The sequence below is a fragment of the Pseudopodoces humilis genome, chromosome 13, assembly GCF_049639895.1.
Source record: "Pseudopodoces humilis isolate 2021_Gansu_Grassland_sample_001 chromosome 13, ASM4963989v1, whole genome shotgun sequence".
In the NCBI taxonomy this organism is placed as follows: Eukaryota; Metazoa; Chordata; class Aves; order Passeriformes; family Paridae; genus Pseudopodoces; species Pseudopodoces humilis.
Window position 1 is genome coordinate 11824983 of NC_142212.1, and position 27561 is coordinate 11852543.

General features: G+C 49.2%; 4 protein-coding genes across 7 annotated transcripts in view; all 4 read left to right on the plus strand.

Annotated features, from left to right (window-relative positions):
• PLXNB1 (plexin B1) overlaps nucleotides 1-4010 on the plus strand; it is a 77259-nt gene extending 73249 nt beyond the window's left edge. For all 4 annotated transcript variants that reach the window (XM_014251533.2, XM_088061746.1, XM_088061744.1 and 1 more), the window contains exon 38: nucleotides 153-4010. In XM_014251533.2, the coding sequence (XP_014107008.1) occupies nucleotides 153-257 (105 nt within the window). In that variant the 3' untranslated portion in view covers nucleotides 258-4010. The remainder of the gene's footprint in view (nucleotides 1-152) is intronic.
• Nucleotides 4011-5701: 1691 nt separating this feature from the next.
• LOC148183227 (SRSF protein kinase 3-like) lies at nucleotides 5702-10683 on the plus strand. Its single transcript, XM_088061943.1, has 6 exons — nucleotides 5702-5774; nucleotides 6543-6665; nucleotides 8037-8174; nucleotides 8333-8441; nucleotides 8924-9011; nucleotides 10498-10683. The coding sequence occupies exons 3-6, from the start codon at nucleotides 8129-8131 to the stop codon at nucleotides 10681-10683; spliced, it is 429 nt and encodes a 142-aa protein (XP_087918069.1). The 5' UTR covers nucleotides 5702-5774; nucleotides 6543-6665; nucleotides 8037-8128.
• A 148-nt stretch (nucleotides 10684-10831) lies between these two features.
• On the plus strand, nucleotides 10832-16163 carry LOC102110506 (serine/threonine-protein kinase SRPK-like). Its single transcript, XM_014251557.2, has 7 exons — nucleotides 10832-10935; nucleotides 12786-12948; nucleotides 14151-14236; nucleotides 14680-14787; nucleotides 15221-15290; nucleotides 15374-15466; nucleotides 15940-16163. Exons 1-7 carry the CDS (start codon nucleotides 10876-10878, stop codon nucleotides 15966-15968), a joined length of 609 nt encoding a protein of 202 aa, XP_014107032.2. The 5' UTR covers nucleotides 10832-10875; the 3' UTR covers nucleotides 15969-16163.
• A 1787-nt stretch (nucleotides 16164-17950) lies between these two features.
• Nucleotides 17951-27561, plus strand: part of SETD5 (SET domain containing 5) — a 65551-nt gene continuing 55940 nt past the window's right edge. The window contains exon 1 of the mRNA XM_005522052.3: nucleotides 17951-18084. The gene's annotated coding sequence lies outside the window, so the exon portion shown is untranslated. The remainder of the gene's footprint in view (nucleotides 18085-27561) is intronic.

A 27561-nucleotide genomic window follows, 5' to 3' on the forward strand; every position in this document is an offset into this window, starting at 1 on the left:
TTTTTTGATTAATTTGAGATTATTTGCTACATACCCACTCTAGACTAGAGCATGCTGAATTCCAGTTTGAGGTTCTCCATAATGCATGGAGTTCAGCTGGTTGGGTGTTGTGTGCTGGAGAAAGGCTGCCAGCGAGCTCTGTCTTGTTGCAGATCATTACTGCCTTGGAAGAAGACCCAACAGCACAGAAGATGCAGCTTGGATATAGACTGCAACAGATTGCAGCAGCTGTGGAGAATAAAGTCACAGATTTGTGACAGGCACAGACAGACTGCTCTCCCCTGGCTGAATGGGGCCAGTGCTCATCCTAGTTGATAAACAGGGTGTCCTGCTGCCGTTGGAACCAGACTCTCCGAGGAACCTGCGGGTGACATGAGCAAGGGGATGGCCAAGGCAGTACAAAGTACAAGCGTCCTTGCATCTCAGAGAATATTTTTTTACAGGTTTTTTTTCTTTTTAAAAGCAAAATGAAACAAACAAAAAAATAGGACAGACTTTGGTTTTTCCCTGGCAGACTGCTGAGGGGCCACACCGGTCCTTCGTACAGATGTTATGTGAATGTGCCAAGTTTCCAAACCATGTTATTGAAGAGCCAGGTGACAACACCGAGCACTGTGTCTGTGGAGTCCTCAGCCTTGCACAGATGCCCTTTCCAGTGCTGGAACACTCCCTGCTGCAACCACTCACTTCCTTGAGGATCAGGAAGCTTTTCCTGGGTTGACCGCTATGCTAACCTCTGTCCCCAGCTAGCAAGCGCTCCTGAGAAACTCCTTGCAGCAATATCCCTGCTGGTCCCAGATGTAGAAAGGAGAGTGTCTGATGGTGAAGGTCTCTTGCTCCCCAGTGCTCCGGTCTCTGCGTGGCACCTGCTTGGCTGGAATGTGCTCACCAGCATGGGTGCTTGCCATGGGGCCCACTGTAAATGAACAGCACCCCTTCACCCTTTCCCTCAGGACAAATGCAGTGTGTGAGAGTCGCTACCTGGCTCGCTTTGGTCTCCACTGACTCAGCTCGGATCTGTCTTCCTGGTTGCTTGTGGTCAGAGGTTGCCCTGCTCTTTGGAAAAGCACAACAAATGCCTTGTGCCACTCCCCCTTCTTCCAGTGTCCAGCTGTTCTGCTGCTCTGAACTGGACTTGTAAATACCGTCAGAAAGTTAATGTATTTAAATGCTAAAGGAGAATGTTTAACTTCGTGGCTTTGAGACAAAGCTTTTCTTGGAGAAGTATCTCTGTGCACTTCTACTTACAAACGTCTGTCAGCACTGGAGCAGTTTTCTCCACTGCTTTGTCTGCAGGGATAACTTGTAGGTGTCTCCATTGTCGTACCAGCAGCTCGCCTTTCCCCACAGCTCAGTCCCAGGCTTTCTTTGTGCTCAACCCTTAGGCTTGCCTTACACCTAACTCAGCTCCACTGCTCAGACTCTTCTGTTGTGGCACATAGAAGGGTTATTTGGTGAGCTGTGAACTCAAAGGAGCTGTTAAGCACAACCGTGATGTTCCCAAGAAGGATGAGTGTCCTGCAAAAAGAAATGATTTGTACATGGAGGAGAGGCCTGGAGCAGGCACAAGCACAGTTAGTTGGCAGCTATCACTGGGCAGCTCCTCACTGCTCCCTCCTTAGTTCCTCCTTTGTCAACAGTCCTCTGCCCTTCTAGGAACTAATTTATAAGGGTGCTTTACTGTTCTCATCCCTGCTGGCCCCCTGCTGCTAATTCCACACTGATGTCCTGTGTGCCTGGGGCAGGTAGGCAGATCTGACTCCTCTGTCACTTCTCTGAGGTGGTGATTATGTGGGCCAGGAGGTAGCAGAGCTAGAACAGAGCAGGATCACATCCCTACCTCTTTTACATGGCATATAGCAGTAATTCCAGGCCTGCTCTATCAGCCCTGTGGTTTTGTATGAGTGCTGTGCAGTTGCAAAATTGTTCTTGGAGCAGGCTACTGCTGGTCTCTCTCCCTACAAAGCTGGCTCTTCTGTGACCCTCTCTCAGCAGTATAGCAGTATTCCCAGGTACATGGTGTGCCCAGAGCATGAGCATCCCTGTGCAACCTTCTGCTCCTATCCAGCTGTACGGAGCAGCAGGGTGGTTGGCTGGCTGCTGCCAGGAAAAAATGGGGCTGCAGAGTTTGCCTCTTTCCCCAGCTGAGGACCAGTTAGGGTTTCATTCCTGCCTGACCACCCATTTCCACAAAACTTATGGGAACTTAGAATCTCTGAAACCTTTGTCTTAACTAAATCTGATTAAATTGGTCCCCCCAAAAAGCTGAGTGGAGGAAAGGACTGCTGGATGGGAAAAAGCCAATGCAATGCATGTTAGTAAAGCCCATTCCTTTAGGGACTGCAGGAGGAGATTCCTTGGTTTGAGGCAGGTGCAGGTGTAGTGGTAGAGTAGCATCGTCCCCCTGTGTGTTGGTTGGATGGACTTTCTGCCCTAGGAAACAAGGCCTGGTTTGTGGTCTCTCCAGCTTGCTGAGTGTCTCCCAGAAGCCACAGAATCTCTGGTGGATTTCTGGCCCTGCAGACTGTCAGTGTCTGCCCCTATTCTTGCAGAATTATCTCTGCACTTTCCCAGAACAGGGTGGCTTGAGGCTTAATTCTCATTCCACCTCTCACTGGTATCCACATTCTCCCTGCTTCTCAATAGTGTTCCTGGATGTTGGAAAGCATCTGCTTTCTCTGAGTGTATCTGTGAAAGTCTGCTTTTATTAGAGCAATAATCAAGACCTAAAAATAGAGCTAAACATAGGTGATTGATTTATTAAATATCTTCAGCTTGTCATTGCTTGGCTGGACGCACTGCCCAGTGCAGGTGCAGTGAGGGTGGAAAGCTGGTAGTGCCCATCTCCTCCCATGCATCTGTCCTCGGTGTTCTAGATACCAGCATCCTCCTCCCTTTGGACATGCACTGAAGGCCCTCACTGGGATCAACTTGTGTGTTTAGGCATGGCCCCTCTTATCTCTCTGTCTGTGCCCCTCTCCTGTGGCAAAATCTGTTTCTGTGACAGGGTTCTGTTGCATTTACATTTGCACAAAACAGGTTTTATTATGAAATTCCCTATTGCAGGGAAAACTTATTTATTTATTCCTCATGATCCTTCCAAGTTTTTTCCAGTCTCTGCCTGATTCCACAACCAATCGGACATTCCTTGTCAAGGACAGAGAATCCTGCCTGGGTGATCCTGTTTGCTCACAGGTAGCAAGTTCTGTGGGCACCAGCAGAGAGAGCCCTGCCACCGCAGCCGGTCCCCTGCTGTGGGACACAGGGATGTCACTGCTCCAGTGGACTCCCAGGGCGGTGATGTTCCTGAGTGGCAGGCACCCAGCTTAATTTAGTGCTGTGGTCGGGAGGGACTTGCTTCTGTCGTGGTCTGGGTGAAAGGCTGAGAACTGATCAGTGTTAAGATAAATCTCCATTCATGTATTTGGATGTCTCTCCCTTTGGCACGATGAAGCACAGCTGGCGCCCACATGACGTAGATGTGAGAGCTCTTGCTTTCATCTCTCTGGTGGCAAATTTAGGCTGTACCTGAAAGCTTTTTTGTTTTGGTAGAAATTATGGCTGATTTCTTTTTTAATGAAAATAGAGGGTTCTTGAATGCTGCTGCCTTGGTGGAATACCATTTCTTTTTCAGGGTGTGCCCTGGTTGCAGCAAGATGCTGCTTTTTTTTTTTTTTTTTTTTTTTTTTGTGTGTGTGTGTGTGTGTGCGCCTTTCTTGTGGGGATGATTATTTTGGTTTCCAGAACATCCAGGGCATTTGCTCTTGTAGTCATTTTCCTGGTCCTCTGTCGTGGTTACTCTGCCCTCTCCCAGCCTTGTGAATTGGTGTGTGTCTGTCTGTCTGTTATGGTATGGCCTGACCTGCATTTATGCCCTGCCACACCTTAGGTTCTGCTCAGAGCACCCAAGGTACTGTCTTTCTCAAATTTGAATTAATAATTAATATAAAAAGCTTGAAAAAAAAATCTGAATTTTGTTACATAGTGTAATAACTGTTTGTAGATACTGTCCTGAGATGTAGGAATCTATTGGTGATATAAAAGGTTTTGTCTGTAAATAATCAGTTTAGAGTCAAAATGAATTTAATAAAGAGAATTCTTACACAATAATTCAATAAATTTTAATATACAACCTCTGTGTCATGCTTGTATTGCATGATGATGCAATTATGCAGAATGTATTTGCCTCTTTTTCTTCCTCAGTGAAAACTGTGTACTCCTAAGCACCAGGACCTGGAAGCTGTGCAAGGAACGTGGCTTTTCTGTCCTCCCTAGGCTTTGTTTCTTCAAGATAACCTTGTCCCGCCTTCCACCTGCATCCCTCTGCAGTTTCCAGAGCTGAAATACTGTTCCTGCCCACGGGAGGAGGCAGCCTCTCTCCAGAGACACTCCTGTTGGGCTGGCCTTGGGGGCACATGGCAGCTCTGGCTGTGGTCTCTCACTGTGCCAAAGGGTTGCTGAAGGTACGCTGTTGTCCACCAGTTTTCCTAATTTACCAAAACAACTTAATTCTTAAATGAATTTCACAGTTCTTCCCAGACAACAATCTGGCTCCTGGCCCATCTGTCGTCCTTTCTTCCTTCCCCTTCTTTTACTAGCAGAGTTTTGTACAGTCTTCTTCTCCCCCTCTTTTAGTCCCTCCTCTCTGTACTCGGGGTGTTCTTGTTGCCCTTTAAGGGGTCACAAACCACTCGTCCCCTGCATGCTGCCCCGGGCTCAGCACCCGGCCTGGCGCAGCCTCTGCCCCCTCCCTTGGTATTTTTAGTGCAGGGAAGGCAGGTGAGAGCAGAGGGGCACAGGCAGGGGGAGAACCGCTCTGGGAGGCCCTGGCCTGGGTTTGGCAGCCTGGAGCTGCAGCAGAGCTACTGCAGGCAGGGTTAACCCTTTGCTGCAGGGCTGGGCCACATTCTCCGCAGCCTCAGCCAGGAAACCCGAGCTGCTCGAGCCCAGGGCCCCAGTGAGGGGGAGCCCAGGCCGTGCCCAGCTCCAGTGTGAGGCTGCAGCTTGTGGCAGTGAGGGAAAAAAAATGTGATTCTTACTGCGTGTGGCCTTTTCCTCCCCAGTGTCTCATGGTGCTTGGGTCCCCTGCAGGGAGGATGCTGCTTCACTTGCTCTCCAAGAGAAAGGAACAGGGGAAGCGTGGGCTCTGTGGCCATCAGCACCGTGGTGTGATGGTGTTTGACTGTGTGCAGGCTCTGCTGGAGAGGCCGAGGTTCCTCAGGTCTGGCAGTGTGGCACACGGAGTGGTCAGGGAACAGGGCTGGCTCTGCCAGGCAGAAGCTGGTGCCGCAGGAGCAAGTCCTGCTGACACACTGCTGGGAGCAGGGGGAAGAGTCAGGCAGCCCCACGGTTTCTGGGTCTGGAGAAGGCAGAGCAGAGGGGGAGGACTTCTCTGTTTCCATCTCAGTAGAGCTGTGAATTTCCCGCTATAAATAGTTGCTGTGGAGACTATGAATCTACTGCAGGCTCACAGGCCTGCTGCCAGGGAGGCAGGGAGAGGCCAGCAGTAAAGTGAATCCACCGCAGCTGTCTGAGGTCTCCTGCTCTCCCAAAGCCAAGGTTGTTCCCAGAAGTGGTGCTGTGATCTGATACCCTGCCCCACTCCTCACCACGTCCATGCAGCGATGCAGAAGTTTGGTGGGCTCAAGGACATCCCTCCTGGGGCAGTGCAGACTAAAATCAGAGCAGGACCAGCTGGTATCTCACTTTGGGGAGCTCCAGAAGGAGCCAGATGACAAAGGGAATGGCGTGTCCTGCCCATGAGCTGCTGCATGGTGAGTCTGAGCTGTGCCCTGGGGCTCAGAGCCCCGCCAGGGCCGCTTGTGTGCTGCGTGCTGTGACTTGCAGGGGTGCTGTGCTCAGCAAGGGCTGATAGATCCGTGGTGGTGCTGAAGCTGAAAGTGTGTATTGCTCTGGTGAGTTCTGGCACTCCAAAGGTCCAAGTGTCACAAGGCATGACTGGTGTTGGGCAGCTCTGTACACCATTCCATGCAGGTTGGGTGAAGGAGTCCAGGCCAGACGTGAAGCATCGCTCCTTGTCCATGGCTCTCACAAACCAGGCAGGAGCAGTTCTTGGGTTGAAGTTCTCTGAGCTAGTCCAGGCCTGCAGCAATTCAGTAGGTTCAGCACAAAATAGTTGGAATGGCAAAAGCAAAAGAAGTTGTATTTAACGTGAAAGTGTCAAGAAATGAAGGATTAAAAGCACCAATTGTCCTTTATCACAAAGCTTAGAAAAGTGCATTTCACTTTCCTGCACCAAGTTGCATAGCAACACTCTTCATCTTTTGCCCGTGCTTCCATCTGGAGAAGGTGGATGGAGGTAAACCTTGCATGCCTAAGGATAGATTTGTCTTACCTCTGCAGCAACAAGGCCACCAGGGCCCAGTGAACTGCCCAAAAACTCCATCAGCCCTAGGGCTAGGATGAGTCTTACACTTTGGGTCCTATTTTCTCACTGAAGTCTCCTATCACCAGAGCACTCCACCAAGGGAAGAAGCTGTTGAACTCCCATCTCCACACACTCATGAGTTTTCCTTTGGCAGGTGAATGGTAAGCCACAGAAGCCACAGAACTAAAGCTTGCTTGCTCTCAGCTCAGGCCCTGCTGTCTTCATGCTGTGAGTGAAGAAGGCTTAGGCAGATGCTGGTGGTGCAGGAGTGTGTGAGGTAAGATTAGTCTGTGCACAAATAAGGAAAATTTTGATTTCAGTTCTGTTTCATAGGTAAGATGTCAGAGAGTATTTGCTGTAAAGAGTGGCCATGCATACATGCAGCATCTGGGAGGTTTATACCTAAAGAGACTGATTCTGAACAGCATAAATGCAAGGGTTAGAGGTATAGAAATGTGAGGAGGGAGAGGCATTTTGAACTCCTTTCAGACTTCTGTGCAGGCTTGGGTGAACAGAGTAACATCAGCTCTGGCACTTTGGGTTTTCCCTGACAGGATGAAAGTCTTGAGCCCAGTCTGACCGTCAACTAGAACTGTGTTGGGAGCTCACTGAGTGCCCAAAAGCAGGCTGTGCCTCTGGCTGCTGAGCTGGGAGAGGAACATCAGCACGTGGAAAGAAACTTTAATGTTTTGAGGAAGTCAAAACAGGTGCTCTGTCTCAGCACCTGGAAGATGTTACTGTTCCAGAACAACCCCCTGCAGCACTGACAGCCCTCTATAATTATTTCTGAAAATCTTCTGGTTCAGATAGTTCTTAGCTTTAGTGACCTGATTTGGAGGATTTAAAGTTCAATGTTTCTACCTGTGCTAATGGTCTGTGGGCATTACTATCACCTGTCTCAAGCCCTGACAGTGTGTGTTAGCCTGAAGCTTCAGCTGTACAGCAAATGATATTTCTAAATTATGAAAGGCTGAGTTGGGAGTGCCCTAGCTACTGTGGCTTAAATCTGTATTTCATTAGCAAGAAGGGCTCTGGGCTGCTGTTTCAGGTGACCACTACTGAAGCCACTACTACGTCATTGCTGCGGCACTGGGGGACAGCAGTTGGATCAATCTGTCTGTGCTGTCTTAGTGTTTATGCCTTGGGCTGTCATAGTAACAAACCCCAGGAACAGCCCCTTGCCAGGATGTCCTGTGGCCTTGCTGGGATGTCACAGGATGGTCAGTGATAAACCCATGCTCCAGCCCCAGGGCTGGACTGTGGGCAGAGGAGCAGCACTGTAATGTTTAGAATGCAAGTTCTGTTTCACACCCCTCTGGAGCAGGAGACTTCTCCTGCCAGCCAAAGCCCAAATTCCCTCCTCAGCCAGGATGGGGATAGGGAGGGGGTGCTTTCCCTGGCTGTGGGAGGGGATCTCACAGACCCTGCTAAGCCCCTGAAAATACACACTCGGAAACCTAAGCCTCCCACCTGGCCCTGGCCCGGACCAGCCTGCCAGCTTTCCTCTTCTGAACTCTTAAAATAATCCCTGTCTCCCTGAAGTGCCAGAAGCGCTTTTAACAGCCTGACTCCAACAGCTGCCGAAGGGAATGGGAAGGAAAGGGGTGAGGGCATAGCAGAGGTATGGCCACCCTGCAGCTCTCTTCAGCTCTCTTGAAAGGACTAAAGTGCTGAAGATTACACCACCTGTGTCCCACTGCCTCCATCTCCTCGTGCCAGGATCTGCTGTGCTCCAGGGCCATGGAGGAGCAGGTGCAGCAGGGGATGCCATCAGCCCAGCGCACAGGTCAGTCCTTGGGCATGAGGCTCCAGAGATGAGATCATGCCAGGTTCTTCCCAGGCTAGAGGAGGCCACTGGGACCTGTCAGGCTGTCCTCAGCTGCTAGTTCAGTCTAAGAGCATTTAGAGATGTCACTAATATCTCTTGGCAATGGTTTTCCACAGGAGGCCACCACCCCATGCAGGAGGGAGAGGTGTTCAACACACGATACCAGGTGCTGCACAAACTGGGTTGCGGCGCCTTTGCCACTGTCTGGCTGTGCCAGGACATGAGGTGAGGGGCTGAGTGCCACTCAGGGGGGTGGGAAGGGGTGGCTGATGTCCTGGGCGGGGCTGGCTCCTCTTGCAGAAACAGCAGAGCACATCCTGGGAGAATGCCAGGCATCCCTGAGCACAGGGAAAAGCTGACTGCAAGATCAGTGGGGTGCAACGAGCAGAACTGGTCCCCAGAAATCAAAGAATGTAAATGAGGTGGGATCGGCCTTTTCTCTGCATTTTCTTTTCTCATTCAGACCCAGCAGTATCCATGTTCTTTTTCTCTCCAGTCCCTTGCTGGTCCCTGGGGCAGTTGTGCTGCCAGATGCCAGCAGGAGGGATGCCCATAGGCCTGGTGTGCTGTAGACTGAGGCCAAGGGTGCCTGCAGAAGGGCAGTGCCTTCCCCGGGGAGCCCAGGGCTGGCTGACTGGGAGAAAGGGAAGTGCTGCTGGTCAGGGCCACTGGCATGCATTGGCTGATAGCTGTGATTCATTTCCCAGGAGGAAGAAACAGGTAGCTGTGAAGGTTCTGAAAAGCAGGGAAGGCTTTGCTGAAACTGCCCAGCACGAGGCTGCTTTCCTCCGCTGTGTAAGTATATTCTGTGGGTCTGTGCTTTGCTCCAGCAGCTGGCCACTGAGTTCAGGTTTGAGTATCAGCCTCATCATTTCCTCTGCCTCCAGGTTTCACTCCAAGGAGCTGGGTGGGGAATAGGAAAAACAAAAACAAAAACAAAAGCTAGGAAATTCATACAAATCACCCTGGCTCAGCACTGGCCTCTGAAAGAGGTATCTTCTTCTTCTGCCATCATACTGGGACATGTTAGCTTTGCCCCACTTGCCCTGTCAGCCCATTTCTTTTAGCTGAGACTGAAATCCAGCAAAAATGAGGAATCTGCAGAATGATAAGATGGATAATCAACAGAAGAAGGTGGTAGTGTTTTTAAGCAGGAGATGGGAGCATGTCTGCTGTACCTGTGTCATTCACAGAGGAATGTCACTCAGACAATTGCTGAATCACAACACTGATAGTGAAGTAAAAGGAAATATCTGCAACAGAAAAAAATATGATGCATCAAAATGCAATAAATATCTGAAGTCTGAAAGCTTCTGGCCTCTGCTAATGGAGGTGGTAATTAGGTGCCTGTATCTGGGTTGTAGCAAGTTGCCTTTGAAGTTGGCTTGAACTGCTAGTTCTAGAAAGCTTGTGGTTATAATTCTTCAAGTTTGCTCAAAATACAAAGATACATCAGCTCAAGATGAGTAAAAGCTATTAAATTCTTAATTTTAAATTACTCTGTTGCCTTTCTTCAACAGGTTTGAGAAAGGTTAAGTTAACACTGGTATATCTGTAAGCCGTATCTGAAGGGAGATGAGCCAGATGCAGTGATGCAAGAGGAAGTACCAAGCGGCATTAATTTAATGTAATCAGAGGGCTGCTTTTCTACACATCAGCACAACCCTGTGTAGAGAGTGAGCCTTACCCCTGATGAGAGATGCCTGACCACAGCAGCAGCATTCAGTAGCACACAGCTGGTTCCCAAGGCTGTTCCCACCAGCACTGGGAGGATAATGCCTGCAGAGCTGCCAGGAGAGGTGATCCAGTCTCTGCTTCCAGGGCTGCTCACTTCTGCTGTGGCAGAACAAACCTTCTGGCACTGGTGCAGGTGGATCTCTCATCTGTAAAATGAGCCAAACCAGAACCCTGGCAGTTGTGGCCGTGAAGAGAGAAAAAACTAGCATGAATTGCTGTACCAGGATAAGTGCTCTGGGAGAGCAAGCCCCTGGTGCTCCTTGTCACAGAAGTGTGTGGTGCTGGGGGTAGCACCTCTGCCTGGAGTGAGTGTTTTGACACTGTGAGTGTGATGGTCCCAGAGCAAGACAAGATGGTCAAGAGCAAGACAAGACATACAGAACCTCATTCCTGGTTTTCCTGATGTTGTTTCCATGGGATTTGTCATGAAGTGCCAACTCCCAGAAGAGAAAGTCTGTCAGAGAGGATGAAACACAGGTACAAGGTGCCCTTGTGCATATATATATGTCTCTAATTGCAGCTTTCTTGGCATTGTCCCCCTCAGGTAAGCTGCATGAAGAAGAAGGACCTGGCGGGGGAAAACATCGTCTGTTTGTTAGACGACTTCAGAATGATTGGAGATAATGGTTTCCATATCCTTCTGTGGAGAGTGCTTTTCTGGACCAGCAAAGCCTGGGCTTGCCTTGGAGAGACACAGGATGGTGTAAACCTGAGTGCTGTGCTGCCATGAGGAGGATGAGCAGGACTGTAGCTGGACCAGGGCACATGGGTGTGGCTGGAGGGGAGAGGCTGAATCAGGAGATATTTGCTTTGGTCAAAGGCGAAGGTTGATGGTAACACCTTTCCCTGTTAGTGATTCCCTAACTCTTTCCCACATTCCTGCCTGGTATTTGAGGTGCTGGGTCCTTCCATTCGATGTCTGATGGGAAACTACACAGCCCAGGGACTGCCCTTGCCTTTTGTGAAAAAGTCTTTACAGCAGGTGAGAACTTAGCTGCAATCAAACAAGGGCACCAAGGGGCTGTTTGCTCTGCAGGACATGCCACAGTCTTCCTCCCAAGGGGAAGGGCTTGGGTGTTACTTCTTAAGCCTGCAGGCTCTTCAGGTTTGGGAAGGAGTCAGGGCCACAAAGTGCCAACAGCCTGCAGATGTACACCGGGGAGGCAGGGCTGGCACTTCCATTCCTATCAGCTCAGTAATCATTGCGTTCTCTGTTGCTTGTAGAAATTGCAGCGAACAAACAGCCTTCCAGAGTTTTACTTCTTGTGGGCAAATCATCTCTGCTCTCCTGCTGCCCTGGGGAGTCCCCTCTGGCAGTAATGCCAGACTGCTGGCATTTTCCTTGGCTTCCAGCTGTCAGCTCCAGCAGCTTTCTGCATGGTACCACTGACACTGATGGCTGCTCAAGGTCTCCCTCCTATCTTTACACAAATTTCTAAATTGCTGATTTGGTCAGCTGATTCTCTTTCCATGTTGAGGTTTCCCTGTACAGAGCAAATTTTTCCTTCATCCCTTCTAAGGATGTGTTGTGCCTATTTAAAAGATGGTGAAAACTGAGTTTATTCAGGGCTGGCTCTGCTTGAGGAATGGGAAACCTGAGTGAGGCCTCAGAATAGTTAAAATTACTTCTTGCCTCTTGTGCTGAGATTTATCAGAAGTCTGTACACTTGCCAAGATGAAGATTTGCTACCCTGACTCCTGTGCCCTTCTAGGGATACTAAGAAAGAAAATTGCTTCCTCCTTCATTCTATTTTCTGTAGTAGCCTCTCCTTTCTCTAAAGAAGTTCCACTAACACCTGAGTAAGTCACACAAAAATGTAGTGGCATTACCTCTGTGCTCCATTTCACACTCAGGCTTTTGCTTGATACATTATCTGCTTTAATTGTAAAATCTCAGCTCCGTTTTCCCCCTTCAGATCAGCACTGGGGCAGTATTTACTTCTGATTCATTCCAGTTTAGTTATTTAAATCTTTCCCCACATTTCACAGTTACCATTTAAGGCTGATATTTCCCTGGGCCTGGTGTTCATCCCAGAATAGACTTCGATAATACACAGAATATTTACCAGTCCTTTATGACTGACCAGAGTGTTAAAAAACAAACCTAAATCTTCCCATAGCTTTTTCTGTTATTGATTTCTGATAGTGACTGTTCATCTCTGGTAGGTGTTGTTTATCTCTCCCCTGTCACAGGCCAGGCTCTCCCTGCTGCATCACAAGCTGCTCTTTCCCTACATGGCTCTCCTGCAGGGCCCTGAAATTCCCTTGCTGCACTCACTCATGGTCTCTCCCCCTCCTGTCTGTTATCCCGTGTCTTCTTTCCTCGTATGATGGGACACCCTTCTGCTGTCATTCAAATGGGATTTGGGGGGTGGTTATAATCAGTGGGAAGGCACAGAGGTCCCAGGACACAACAGCCATACAAACAATAATGTTTTTTCAGGAGAAGGTTCAGCTTTGTAATCATAATGCCTCCTCATAGCCCCATCCTCTTCCCCCCTCCCCTGGGCTTGCCCATCCATGCTGGTATCTGTGGATTGTCACGCTGCCTTTTGCTGTGTGTCACCCCAAACAGCCCTTTCCTCACTGGCTGTCCAGGCCTGCACTTGCTCCTGGGGCTCTGCTGCCGTGTGGGCTGATGAAACCCTTGAGCCTGCTCCCACAGGCCACCCCAACAGGAAACCATTTATTGCCAACAGTTACCCTCCGTGCCCAGTCTGTCCCTGACACACACTCCCGCTGTGCCTGCCCGCTCTGGCAGCTGCTGCTGGGGCAGGAGAGGCGGTGGGGACCCTCTCTGGGCTGGTGTGACAGCGCTGCCTCATTGCCCAGGTGCTGGCAGGGTTGCATTTCCTGCACAAGTGCTGCCGCATTATCCACGCAGACATCAAACCGGAGAACATCCTGCTGCATGGATGCAGCAAAAGGCTCCAAAGGCTTCTCATGGATACACTCGACAGCGACCAGGGAACAGAAGTGAGGCTAAAGGGAGCAGGTGAGCACTCCAGGGCTTTTCTAACAAGAAAACAGAGTTAAGTGTTTATTAGCAGGAGAGAAATTAGACACAGCAGGTACAGACACCTTTGGAAAGGTTCACATGTCTTGCAACAGTCAGTACGAAACATTACAGCCAGTACAAAACATTATAGCAAGCTTATGCTGCTGAAAGCCCTCTCCTTTCTCTGCTTAACACAAACCCCAGGCTGAGCTCAAGGCACCTATAGAAATGTGGTCCTCCATTATGTGAAGGACAACTACAGGTCACAGATATCTGTTTACAACCCAACCACAACCTCAGAACTCACTGTCAAGGCTTTAGGTACAGGACAGTTCCATGTGTCTGATGTTTTCAACTACTGAAAGGTTTACATACAAAATGGCTTGATCAGAAAGCTGCACGACCCTCCTGCTCTTTATTTCAATCATTTCTGAGGTTTGTGGGAGATTTGTATGTGCTGCTAATCTTGAAGGCCTTCTGAGACATAATTTATTTGCACAGAATGGTGTGAATATTGAACAAGATGTAGAGCTGGAGAGTTTCTTGAGCAATTATCTCATCTCTCAGCAATGAGACCTTTTATATTATCCTTGCACTGTGTTCTCCTGTGAGCATTTCTCCCATGACAGTGTTGTTTTGTCTCAAACTCTGGGGCAATCAGGGAATGTTAAATTAGTGACCCAGTCTTTTGCTTGGAGCAGAAAATCACAATATTAAGCATAGGCTGACAGCTCATTGTAAGGCACTAAACCAGGAATTACCTTTTTCTGGAATCATATGGAAGCATAACCTCCACATTGCTTGCCAAGCAGGTTGTGTCCAAGGTCTGTGACCGCCAGGATTGCTGAAGATTGAGGAGAAATTACAGATGTTTTGGTTTTGACTGGTGCTCTCCTCTGGGCCCACAGTAATTTAACCGTGGTGGTAGAGGAACCTTGCAGCAGAACAGGAGCATATAGTCACACTGTTCCACTCCAAGCTACTGTCCTCCCAAACATTCCCTTATGTTTTTACTGGATACCAGGTCTTCTTTTGTGTTCCTTCAAAAAAGAGGGGTGGCATTTGATTTATGATAAAAAGTATTTAGGACCTTTTAGGCTGAGAAACTTTAAGGGAAGGCAGACATGCCTCTCCTGTGGTAAGTGCTGTGTACATGCTTGTTCAGAAAGGCCTGATTTCTTTTTGTCATTTCCATCTAGGAGGTGATCTTGGCAATCATTTGGAAGAATCTGATTTAATGAGCATAGAGGTGAAAATTGCAGATCTAGGAAGCGCATGCTGGACAGTGAGTCTGCTCTGAGTCTCCATTCCATAACAATGTGGGATGCTGTGTGCTTCTTTCCATCCCACACTGTGTGTCTCTCTGTCCCTTTACAGCTGAACAGCGATTTCAGAGATGCTGATATTGGGGGGTGTTATGTTTGGCACTCTCAGCTCCAAGCTGCACACTGTCTTCCTGAGACACTGCCAGCTTTGGACGTTTCTCCAGCTTGCAGTTAGTCCCTACAATTGGAAATTTTAAACTATGTTCAGTGTGAAATGGTGGGAGGTAGATTCCCATTGGTGTCAGTGGGGCCAGGAACGTGCTGGCCATGCCCTGTGCAGAGCTGAGAACCCACATTCATCTGTGTCCCCAATGTCCTGTCACTTCACAAGAAGCTTGTGGCCACCAGCATTGCTGTGACTGATTTAGGGACAGCAACCACAGGGAATTTGTTTCTGTTTTAGTACAAACCTTTTTCCAAGGAGATACAGACCCAGCCATACCGTGCCCTGGAAGTGCTTCTTGGACTAGACTACGGCACCCCTGCGGATATCTGGAGTACAGCCTGCCTGGTAGGACTGGGGACAACACTGTGTGTGTAGGGGAGGTGACAGACATTACCTGGCCAGGGCAGCATGTCCTTAGCATCCACCTATCCACGTAAAGAAAGCTTCCTTTCTGAGAAGGCAAAAGGGGCTGTTGGCACTCACTCAATTTGGGACAAAAGTCTGCTGGTGGTAGAACCCACTCCTAAATTAGTTTAAGCTTTAAGGCAATTCACACTCCATGTAGATTAGCTCAGAGGCTTGCCTGCATCAGGCACATGCTGCTTTTCATCCTGATGAAACTAAAGGTGTTTCACTGTGGTACAGATCAAGCCAGTGTGAGCATTTCCATATTTTAAGATCAGTTTTGTGTGATAAAGAGGGCAATTGGTACTATCAGCTAGTGGGCACGGAAAGCTCCAAGATAATTAGTGAATTAACAGTGCTACTCCACTTCTAGGCATTTGAAATGGCAACTGGGGAGTGTCTATTTGATCCTCAACCCGGGAAATACTTCTCCAGAGATGATGGTAGGACTCCATGAGTTTTATTCATTTCACTGACAGAAGTGTTACAGTCTGTATCTAAATCTATCTTCCCTCCCTCCATCTAGATCATGTTGCTCGTATTATTGAACTCTTGGGAAGAATTCCTCCTCAAATTGTTTTCTCATGGAACAAGTCAACAAATTTTTTCAGCAGGCCAGGTAAGAACTGGCAGAAGGAAGTTTATTTTAAAAATCACTGCAGATCTCTGACACACTCCTACTCAGCTCATGCTGAACTCCCCCAAAAGTTACTCACACAATGCAGGCTACAAGCGGAGATGGAACACAAATGGAAATTTCATAAAGAGCAGTAACACTCCCTGCCTTGCCTATCCTTGCAGTCCATGAGCATTCCAAGGATGAATGCAAAATCCTGAAAGATCGTTATAGCAAATGCCTAACAGGGAAAGCATTTCCATTCTTTCTCCTCTGGATTTGGAGAAAATGGAAATACAGACAGGAAACAGCTCCATGCCAGGAAGGCTGAGGAGTTTGTAACAGGCTGAATTTCACCCATTCACTGGCAGAAAACAATGATGACCAGGAATGGGGCACTCATATCCTTCCAATGAGGCTGCTATATTTAGTCTTCTGACCCAACTGTAACATCTCTTCTGTTTTATTCTCCCCAGTTCCTTTCCCTTTGACTCACGAGTCTTGAAACCCTTTTTTGACCACAAGGCATCACATGACTCCACCCTTCTGCAATCTGGCCTATCATCCTTCTCTGCTCCCATGCTTACCAACCCACCCACAGTTCATTCAGTGCGTAGTACTGGTCCCATGCTGGAATGAATTTAACAAGCACCTCCCTGCACACCCACATCCTTTGCTCGTACTTATGTCTTCTATGGTGTTTAAAAGAAATGAGTCAAAATTAGTTCTACGTTCACTCTCCCTGTGAACCAACCTGGCCTGACCATACATGCCTAACTAGAATCACTGTATTTACACCATGCACTCCCCAGGACAAGGGTTGCTTCTCGCTCAGCCATACACTCTGCTGAGCCCCACAGAGCTGGCTGGCCCATAACAAATTCAACAGGAGTGTCTTGCGAGCTCTGACACTGAAATAGCATGATGCATCCGGGTGACCGTGGGCAGGCACAGGTACAAGCAGCAATGGCTCTAGCATGGTTTTTCTGGGAACACTTTGTGTGCTCTTGGCACATTCTCAGCTAAGAAAAGTACTCGGGAACAGGCAGACTCCAAACATTAGCTTGGAAAGGTGGTTCCTAAGAAACCCCCGAGAGCTAAACCTGCAAGGGGCACCGCAGGTGGACCTTACAGAGCAATTCCAAGAAGGCTAAGGTCCTTCAGGCTGCTTTGGGTTAATTCTGAGGCGAGGCGCGGCAGCCTCAGCCGTGCAGGTGTGACTGAGGCGCTGTGCCCACGCTGTTTCTGCCAGGCGCGCTCCTGCGGCTCTCCCGGCTCTTCCCCCGTAGCCTCCCCGGCATCCTGGCGGACCGGCACGGCTGGACAGCGCGGGACGCGGCCGCCTTCGCCGCCTTCCTGCTGCCCGCGCTGCACTACGCGCCCGAGCGCCGCGCCAGCGCCGCGCAGAGCCTGCAGCACGCCTGGATCGCCGCGCCGTGACCCGAGCCGGCTGTCCCCGCCTCGCGGCTCCGCGGGACGCGCCGCAGCGGCCGCACCGCCCTCCCGCGGGGCCGGGCCGGCTGCCACGGCGGGGGCCGACTGCCCGCCCACAACTCCCCGTGCGCCGCCTCTGCCGAGCGATCCCCGAGCGGGGCGGCGGCTGCACGGCCCCCTGCGTGAGCCCGAGGCTCCCTTCGCGCCCGGGGTCCGCTCCATTCCTCCCGCGTCCCTGCAGAGCTGCGGGCCGCACGCATCGCTCAGAGCAGCCGCCGTACAGAGCACCGGAACCGGGCGGAGGCCCTCAGCCTAGCGCGGGCACCGAGCGCCGCGGGGCCCCTCCTGCCCGGCTCGTACCGCGGAGGGGCCGTCCCTCCGCCTCACTGCCCCGCGGCCTTTGTTTGGGGCTCCAGGGACGGGGACCGGCCAGCTGTGGATGCGCTGGTCCCGCCGGCCCGGCCCGAGGAGGGGCGGCCTCAGCCCCCCCCCGCTCAAACCCGCGCGCGCGGACGTGCCGCGCAGCAGGCCCCTCGCGCGCGTCGCCGCGCAGGCGCTCTGGCTCCCCCCCTCCGCCCAAACCTCCCGGCCGCCCCCCGCACCGCCCCTTCGTTCTGCCACGTGTCCCGACGCGGGAGTCGCCCCGCGCCGAGCAATCGCGTCCCGCCGGCCCCGCCCCTCGGCACGTAGCGCGGTTCGCCCGGCGGAGGCTGCCGCAGCCCCCCCGCCCCGCAGCGCGCCGCCGCTGCCGGCGCCCGCCCCCCTCTTCTGGGCGCCGAGCGCCAGCGCCGCGCGCCAATGGGGCGCCGCGACCGTGGGGCGCGCGGCGGGGCGGCCGCGTGGAGCCCAATGAGGCGGCAGCAAGGGCGGGGCCGCCAGGCGAGGTCGCTAATGGTGAAGGCGGGAGGGCGGGGCGGTGGCGGCGGCGGGCGCCCCGGCGGGGCGGGACGCGGCGGCGTGACAGCCAACGGGGAGCGGGGTGGGCGTGCCCGGGGCGCCCCTGGCGCCGGCGCCGGGGATCCCCGTGTACCCAGTGCCGTTTCCGCCCGGCCCGGGGAGAAGCCGCCGCCGCCGCCGGGGGAGGGGCCGCCGCGGCCGAGCGCTCGCTCTCGCCGGCTGCCCGGAACACGCCGCGGCGCCGAGCCGGGCCTGGTGCCGCGCAGGGGCCCGGGGAACGGGCCGGCCAGGTAGGCGCGGGCAAGTGAGAACCGGCCGTACCCGGCGGCGGTAGGGAACGCTGGGGCGGGCGGCTGGGAGGACGGCCGTGGGGGCTTCTGGTGCGGCCCGCGGTCTGACGCTCTGCTCTGTCCTGCCTTGGCATCCCGGTCGGCAGCGCCCCGCCGAGCTCCCTGAGGCCCGGGCCGAGCTGACCCGGTCCGGCGCGGTGTGCGGGCATCATGGCGGGCCCGGCGGTGCGCGGGCTCGGGACGTTGGCGGCCGCTGCAATGCCAGGGCCGGAGTTGGGGCTGGAGCGGCCGCGGGGCTTTGTCGGTGAGGACGAGCGCCGGGGAAAGCCCCGCTTCAGCCCGGCTTTTTCCTCGCCCCCGTGTCCCCGTATTGTCCCGAGGGGCCGCGGGGGTCGTTGTCCGGCTCGGGGCAGCCTTCGGGCCGTGGCTGCCCGCCCCGAACCGCCGGCCCCTCCAGGCCTCGGGGGAGGCGGTGTTTGACCTGCATTTTCTGCTTTCTCATGGTGCCCGTGCGGCGCCTTCCTTCGTAACCCCCGCTCCCGGCGCCGGCGGCTGCAGCGCGGATCCTCCCGCATTTTCTCGCCCGTCACCGCGGCCACCGCCGCCGCATGGGGGGTTCCCCGCCGCGCTGCCCGCGCCCCGGCCCCGCTCCGACCCCCGACGGCACCGGCAAGGTCACTGTCGACCGGCGGCTCGTCCTTGGGTGCCGGTGACCGGAGTTCACCGCCGGGCCGGGTGGGGAAGCGGCGCCGGGCAGTGTCTCGCCGTCCCGGGGGAGGGAGAGAGGCGAGGCCGCGTGTGGCCCTGTGGAAGCGGGGAAATGGGTGTAGCAGCGAGGGGGGGTTCGCAGCCCCTTCCCGGCCGTGTCCTCCTGTTCCTCTGACACCAGCTGAGATCCTGGGTTTGCTCTTGGGGGCTGGAGGGTGTTCTGCGGGGCTGGAGAGGTCACGGGGTGCTGCAGGGCTCCTATGGCTGCTGCGGGCTCGGGCCATGATGTAATGAGAGCGTTGGGGGTACGGCGGGGGCGAATCCCTCTCCTTGGGTGAGGGAAGAACTTGATGTTGGTGTCTGATGGTGTGCTAGTACATTATGGATTTCAGGCAGTTGCCCCCACCCTGACTGGGTGTTGCTGCCAGAATCTAAATCCAAAAAAGGAATTTCTTATTTTTTTCAATATTCAGAGATTCCTTTTTTCACTTATATAGGAAATACTAGGATTTTTTTTTTTTCTGCTTCTTGTGGTTGACCTAGGAAGTCATCTTGTTGCCAGCATTCAGGGCTTTTTTTTTGCTGTAGAGGTGCAGGGAGGAGGGTGTTGCTGTGCTCTGGATCCTGTGGGTAAGCGTTGAAGGCAGTGACAGCAGCTGCTGTTGGCTCTGGAGCTCTGGTTGCTATGAGAGAAGCTTCACTAGACTTGGCTGCTATCTCCAGGGAAGGACAGCAGAGCAGCCTCCATTAGTGTGGTGGTATAGGGATGGCTGGCTCATGTTCAGCAAAGGACTTTACTTTTTGGGCTGTTTCCACAGGCCTAAAGCAGGAACAGGGGTATGTTTTGGTCCTGTGGGACAAAAAGGTCCATGGTGGGTTTCATCACCAATCTTGAGTTAATGGAATTGCATTAAAGTGTGGGTTGGAAGCCCCAAGTTACCCTTTCCACATATTTTGGTCTGTGTGAAAATTAGGGCAGCAAGAATTGATATGATCTTCCTGTGAAGTGAAGGCTGCAGTTATGTCTTTTTTGAACTCCAGTCTCCTTCCCAGCCAGTAACAGAGCCAGATGCTTTTCTTATTGTTTGTATGTCTCCTTCCTCCCCTTCCAGCGCCTGGGCCCCACTTGCCTTATTGACTGGAATTTCTGCTGTGTGCAGTGGGTGTGTGCAGCAGACACCAGCCTGCTAGTGCTGAGGAGGGATTTTCCATTCACAGACCAGGGAACTGTCAAAATAAAGTCCCGGCTCAACTTTGGGACTGGAAACAAACTGGGGAGAGTAGTTTCCCTCTGCTGCAGAGTACAGTTTATTCTCTGAGCTTCTTTCATGCTTGTATGTCAAAATGCATAGGAAATGTTGCTCTGCTGTGGAATAGGGAGGTAAAACTCCTGTGGCTAACTGGGAAAGATTCCTCCCTTTTGGTTGATTCAAATGCTCGAAGGAACAGTTTGCAGGAGGCCATTTTTGACGTGACTCTCTATTGTGGAATCTGCCAGCTCCCATCCACACTCTGTCTGCCTGACTGCAATAGCTTCCTTTTTTTTTTTCCTTCAAAGGAAGAATGAGTGCCTTTCTTATCTGCTTAACTAACCATTTGGCACTGGCCCCTGTCTGTATGATATTGTGCTGTCGAGTTGGAGCTATCAGCATATTCCAGTGCGTTTGTTAGAGATGAAACTGTTAGTTGAGGTATGCAGCATGGGAATACATTAGCATTAGAAAACACTGCCATCTTTGTAAACTAACACCTATCATGGGGAGCCCCTTGCCCTGGCCTGAGTTACCCAACTCAGAATTACTATGAGCTCGAAGCAAGAAAATTCCAGGACCAGAATAATGTGAGAGAGATTAAGATATGCCCTTAAATCCGATTGACTGGCAGCAATCATGTGGTAGATGCCAAACTCTGAGTAGCTTTTATATTTGGGGATCTGCAGCACCCAAATTGCCTCACAAGGAGGGGTGAGCAACTTTTACATAAAACACATCAGTCTCTGGGGCTGGAGGTGTCATCCATTGCCTAACCTGGAGTGACATGATACCAGTACTGAACTGTTAATTTTGTGAATATGAAAACTGCTACTTGTTTTAATGAAATACAGAAAGTGATCTTCATGGCCCCTTAGTCTTTGTTTACTGTCTCTGTGTAGGTTGTTTACAGTCTCTCTGTAGGTTATAATGGGGAATTGGTCCATTGTCTCACATTTTGTTGGATAACTGGCACCGCTTTGACAAGGCCCTGGCTCTTCACTTTACTGTCAAATCCCAAGTGACCTGAAAGTAATATTCCTTAGCTAATGTTGTCTGATATTTCCCTACTGCAAGGTGGGGTGATGAAATCCTGTGTACATTTAAATCACTTTTTAGAAAGAGCCTCAGTTACCGCGAGATTTTATTTTAAAACTAATAGATCAAAGTTGAAAAAATACAGGAATGGGATGGCATTGAACTGGAATCTCAAAACATGAAAAAGTTAAACTCTTTTCTTCTGGAGGGAAAAAACCCAACCAGCAATCATTGATTTAAGTTTTCCAAATTATCCTTGAAGTAAAAAAGCCCCATTTTTAATGCAAAGTTCCAGGTGAAAAGTGTGCAAGGGAGAGCTAAATGTGTGATGTCCTAGACAAGTAATTTATTAATTTGTCCAGTCTATGCTTTCTCCCATTTTGGATGATCAGACTTTTACAAACTTGTGTTGAATGATGTGATGAGATAAAAATGTTTCTATCTATTCTGGCAATATTAAAACAAACATAATGACTGTTCAGAGGTTTGAAAATTCAAAAATCATTGTTCTCATGACAATATTGCTGTATTACAAAAGCACATTTGTATTTTTACTCTGGTGCTGCTTGTGTGTGTAACTCTGAAATTTTGCCAGTGAAATGCCGTGTTGTGTGCAGTATATGGGAAAGATTGCAATAGGCAAAGTGTTCTTTATGTGTACAAGATGTAGTAGCAGTGCTTGAGTTGAAATGTTAAATGTGCTTAAGTGTATAGCATGTGAGCTAAGTCTCCGTTACCCTTATGAAACTTAAGCTGCTATTTGATTTTAAAATAAAAATGTTGTTGTATTTTACTTGTCTGTTTAGTTTTTTTTGCTCTTCCAAATTAAAAGAAAAATAGCTATGGATATTACAGTTACAGATTCTACAGCCAGTCTTTGGCTCCCATGACCGACTTGTGGCAAGAGTTAGTGCACAGTAAGTTTGCACTTGCATTGTTAGGGACGGGTTTGTATAAATCTGGCTTAACCTAAACCTTTTGCTTATTTTGATCATGGAAAAAGCCCCAGACCATAATGCAGCAAGAGTTCAGCATTTTGAAACCATAGGAGCATAGGAGCTGGGATTTTTTTTCCACTTTTTCCTTTTAATTCCTTATTGAAGTTGTTTGGGGGATCTTGGTTAGGGTTTTGGTTTTTTCCACAGGATTTGCTATTTTGGTGGCAATTTTCCAGTATTCCTGTAGCAAATCAGCCGAGCTGCAGCCCCTGTCCCTGCTGAGCAGGGAGAATGTGCAGTGCTCCAGGCCTCCCCGCTGAGCTCACGCAGGGGTGGGACTTGCTAAGCTGCTGAAATCGCAGCTAATGCCCACTGAGCATGCTGAGAAACAGTTTTTCAACTGCTCCTAGTTTAATTTTTCTTTTTTCTATAATTAGCAAAGATGCTCTTCGTCTTGAAGGATGATCTACGGGACAAATCAGGAGATTCTGGTTCATCGTCCCCCTCCCCCCACCCGAGCCAGTAGTGAAGTAGTATTTTCCTGTAACAAAAATAGCTAAAGGGATTTTTCCCTCACTTCAACCAATGAGTTGGAACTTGAAAAGCTGTGGCCCAAAAAAAGAAATCTTCAGCAAATAATAGTCTTAATGCTAGTTTTTGTTGCCACAAGTCCTATATAGGAGCCATCAGTATGGTCGTTTAAATTGTAAGTCTGCATCATTCTGATTCTTAAATATAATTTAAATGCTGAAACACATAGAACAAACAAACTATGTTTTAATTAATATATTTGAGAAAGAAAGTATTTCTGGGTGAGTTTTATTTTCCTCCTGCTAAACATGCATAAGCCCCAGTTATTTTAATGAGCAATATGGGAAATATTCAGGAAAGTGTACTGATGTACTCAGACTTAAAGGTGGAAAAATGTGGGAGGATTTGTCAGCAGTTTGAGTGGCAAGTTTTTTGTAAGTGGGAGAAGTAATTTCTTTTGTGGTCAGGAATCTAATAGTCCCACATTCACCAAACATGAAGAAAAAAGGGGGGAAGAAGAGAGAGGAACGTAGAAGAGTAGCATTGAGAAATGGTCAGGAATTTGACTTTCAGAGTGAAGTTCAGAAATGATCTGTTGTTTATGCTAAAGTGTAATCCTTACAAACTCGATAACGTAGACAGGTCTTGCATTCCTCCCTCAGGGTCACAGAAGGGCTAAGTTTAGCAAAGGGGAGGTATCCCAAACACTCAGATCTATCTAGTTTTCAAGGCAGCAAACTTTTGTGTTTTCATCCTGTTCTAAAGAAGCCTAGGTTTGTTGTTTTTTTTTTTTTCACTTACAAGCAGCCTTTTGAGGTAGAATGTGAGTTAGCTTTAAAACCAAAATGCCCTGAAATATTTCAAAGTAATTTCATAGTAGAAAGGTCACAGTGCTTTTGATGTGTTCATATTTAGAGCATGATTATAATTGCAATCATACACATTGACAAGAAGATATTGTCTGGATTTGGTAGCTGCTCATTTAGTGACTCAGGCCTATTCCTGTTGTCCTCACAGAGCTCATACCAGGGTTTTCTTCTGCAGCATTGCTAATTTACAGGACAAAATGTTTTCAGTGACTGTGCCAGCAACCTGGAAAACAGTTTGAAGTTCTTCCTGATTCTTTCTTTCTTGACTTTAAAGCAAGAAGTTTGAAATGCAACTTGTTGATAAGGAAGGCGCGTGAGACCCTGCCACCAAACTTTTTAACAGAACAAGCCTGCTGCTACTGATTCAGTAAAGGAGAAAAAAGAAAAAAAAGAGGATGCAGCCTGGACTTTTAGGTTGTTGGCATCAGATTATGTGGCCTCTTGGTTTTGCATGACTTTGAATCATGAAAATAAGTGGCAGAGAATTTTTGAGGATTATGTTGACAGTCATATTTGAATAAGGAAGCCCACATAAGACAGTATTGCTTACACTGTAGGACAGAAGGTTGCTTTTTGTTTCTGGGAGCAGAATATGGGAAGTGCAGAGGTTATAGCTGGTGGAAGAATGCGACCAGGAAGACTGAAACTTCTCATCACAGCTCCAGGTAGTGCAGAGAATGGGAACAGAGCTGTATTTTTCAGTGTGGTCATGTTTCCCAGTGGTGCCTCTGCCCAGATTGCATCTTTTTGGGAATGCTTTAAGTCAGGTTTTAGGACTGGAAGCCCTGCAGAATGCTGGTGTAGAAACTGCTGCCAAGGATCAGTTCTCAACTGTTTTTATGGGAGAGAGAGAACGTATCCTTGCTTGTAGGCAGGAAGGAGTACACTGGGAAAAGTTTGAGAACCAGTGATTTGGGAAACTGAAGTGCCCTGGGGGTTCAAGAGGGAGCCCTTAAAATAGCATGCCTCAACCTGAACTGCACTATCAATTTATAGATACTTGGAAGAGTACGCAAGCCTTTTGCATTTGTGTGGCCTGTAACTAAAGACACTAAAACATTATTTGCTGTGTTTCAGTGACATTGTGTTGGAATAACTTATAATGTTACAAGAGTGCTCTCAGTAACATGGCTGTAGATTAACTTTCGCTACAGCAGAGATCTGGAAGCTTCCTGTATAAATACATCTAAAGTGAACCTTTGAAGAAAAGATGACTGCTTGATTGAGTTAAGTAGGCTCTGTTAGACTGTAGAGGAGACTGGCTTGCTGCATCAAAGTTCTCTTTCAGTTTTATGAACTTAAGGATGTTTGGGTTCAAGATGGCCTGGAAGTTAAGAGGGAACAAGGATACTTGCAGGGTGAGAGTCAGGTTCTGAGCTTGTCACAAACTCGCTTTGTTGTGCAGTTCTTCTAATTTCTTCCTCGGGGTTTGCTTGTGTATGGAAATTGGTGTGTTAAACTGAAATGGGTGTTTGTGACGCACAGTATATTCATTGTACAGCTTTGTGCAGGTTTTTGGTGCACAGTAGTGTTCCATGGCAGTTCAGGCTGACAGCCCTGTTCTTCCCAATATCACTTTTGCCTCTGTTCTGGCCCATGCCTGCCCCAGTAGTGAACTATTCAGGAAGACTACCATCCAGAAAACAAGTGCATTTCATATTTGAAAGGAAGAGTTTTCTGCTGGCTTCTGCCTGAACTGCTTGATTGTGGGGTCAGGTTAGCACCAGTGCAGGGAGGGATGAGGAGGCTGCACTGAAGCTGTGCCAGCTGAAGTCAGCTTGAAACTATTGCAGAACTGCACCCTGCGAGCGAGGTTACTCCGGGTGAAGTTACACGAGACAGCTGAGCATATCCAACTGCTCTGCTGCTGAATGGGGGAAGTTTTGTTCCCCCTTGCTCTCTCACCCAGTGGGGAGTTCTGCCTTTTTTGTTTGCCAGCTCTAGTTCCTGCTGGATTCCTTTTCTGAACTCTTCCAGCTTGCTAACCCAGCAGAAAGCTGTGTTGGGGTTATTTTATGTTTTGGGTTTTGCCGGATTGTTTTTTTGCCAAGATAGTGAACTGAACTGGCTCACTGCAAGATTTGTCAGGCATCCAGAGCCCTCACAAAATAAATAGGGGAAAGCATATGGGTGGAAGTGCAGAGGATGTGGTGGGGACCAGAGAAGGGGAACAGGGTCTCCGCCTTTCGGTGCCACACCCAGCTTGGCCAGCTCAGGCTGTCCCCTGGAACTTCACACTCCTCTGAAAGGAGAGTGAGCCACCATCCACTGCGTGCTGACAAACCTGTGCCAGTCTGTGAGTTTGTGCTGTTGATCACTGTGTGTGGAGTGCTTTATTTAGATAAACTCATAGTTCTTGTTTGTTTGAGAAGCTGGTTGGATGTGAGTTTTAATGTAGGCTTGATTTGTGATGGTGGAGAAGTGTTACAGCCTAAGCTTGGTGCTTAACTCTTTCAAAACAGCAAAATCTTGTAGGTATACTTTTGCAGAAAGTCAGTACAGTGGAAAGCTGGAGTGATGCCTCATTTTGGAAGATGGCAAAAAGTTAATTAGTATAAAAAAATAGTACCAATCTGTGTAAGTAAATGCACCACACAGTGTTTCTTATTTTTTTTTAGCCTAGGAATTAAAAAGTCTTTGTTTTGTATTTACTTGCCAGTTGTTATGGGTAATGAAATACCGAGGTGTGCAGAAAATTACAAATTACTGAAGATACACTTGTATCAAGTGTATAAAAATGTATACTCAATGTATAAAAAAATCATGGCATGAATTCCGTGTAACTTCACTGAAAATATATATATAGTATGACTGAAACAATACAAAAATGTAATTCAGCCAAGGCCAGTTGCAGCAGAAACTTCAATCCTATTTCTTTAATATGGAAAACTTGGTTATAGCAAATCTGAAATAAAACAATTGTCTGTGCACTGCAGACCCTGTTGGGTGCTGCTCTGTCTGCTCACTGCGAGCTGAGGCTTTGTCTCATACCTACTGAGACTATTTGGTCTAACAGAACTTGAGGCAGCATTTTGGCTGTTTGTGTTAGAATAAAGGTATTTAAATGCTAGCATGTCATGACATCTCCAAACGCGTATTGCTGTGCAAAAAAAATTCATGATGGGTGTGAGCAGTATGTCTCATAAGCAAGAAATCTCATCTGTTGCAAGGGAAATCTTGTATTTAATGAAAACATTTGCAAATAGCCCCAAATCAATCACTTTGCCATAAGGGAACCAAGTAGAGCGTATGTGCTGTCTTAATCTTTACAGCTGACAGAGGTTGTGACTTTTTGCAGTGTGGCAGCTGAATGCCCAGGGAAGCACTGGGGTGATGTCTGGGAACTCCATCTGAATGCTTGTCTATGCCCATGCCCCAGGATAAGGACTCAGGGCTGGAACACATTGTTTATCTGTGGCAGTGGCTGGGCAGGAGGTGGAAAGTTATACTAGGACGTTGCATTTTGGAGTATGCCATCCCAAGTCTGTCTCTTTAGATATGTCACTTATCAGTTGGAAGATCTCTGCTGAGGTTAAAGCTGTGACTTGTGAGATATGCAGAGGAAATACCTTAACTCTACCCTGCAGTGGTACTGTTTGGAGGGGCTGTTTCTTGCAAGCTCTGCCTGAGGTGGGAGGCACTTGGATGCCCAAGTCCCAGGCTGTTGGCATTCTTTTCACACCTATGGAAATCACCATTAGTGCTTTCAAGAGTGGTGCTTGTTACCTTTCCAGCATAGCTCCTGAAACACTTGGAGCATGGTGTGAGTTGCTCAAAGTCAAGCTGAGCACAGAAGTGTTTGCATCTGACAACACAGGTTTCACCTCCGGTGGATTCTCTTTGGCCATGGCAGGTTCAGAGTAGTATCCTTTATGAAATGCTCAGGTACAGAATTTGTAATAAGATGAAAAACTCACAAACTGGGAAAAGACTTTTCCCAGAAGCTGCCATGGAACAACATAAGAGTTGAAATTGATGTGTCACAGTTCCTGTTTCCTGCTCCTGCATTTCTAAGCCTTACATGTGCAGACAGCAGTAATAAATTAATAAAGAATAAAGCACTAGCATGTTCTCAAAGTGAGAGTATGCATTGAAGCCTGCAGTCATTAGTTAAACCTCTCTTGGGTGCAGCTTGGGACTGTC

Coding starts and splice junctions, on each gene's coding strand:
- LOC102110506 (XM_014251557.2), top strand. CDS start 10,876: ATGGGAAACTACACAGCCCAGGGACTGCCCTTGCCTTTTGTGAAAAAG. Junction 14,788..15,220: donor TCTGGAGTACAGCCTGCCTG/GTAGGACTGGGG, acceptor CTCCACTTCTAG/GCATTTGAAATGGCAACTGG. Junction 15,291..15,373: donor ATACTTCTCCAGAGATGATG/GTAGGACTCCAT, acceptor CCCTCCATCTAG/ATCATGTTGCTCGTATTATT.
- LOC148183227 (XM_088061943.1), top strand. CDS start 8,129: ATGGAGGAGCAGGTGCAGCAGGGGATGCCATCAGCCCAGCGCACAG. Junction 8,442..8,923: donor TGGCTGTGCCAGGACATGAG/GTGAGGGGCTGA, acceptor TTCATTTCCCAG/GAGGAAGAAACAGGTAGCTG. Junction 9,012..10,497: donor AGGCTGCTTTCCTCCGCTGT/GTAAGTATATTC, acceptor TGTCCCCCTCAG/GTAAGCTGCATGAAGAAGAA.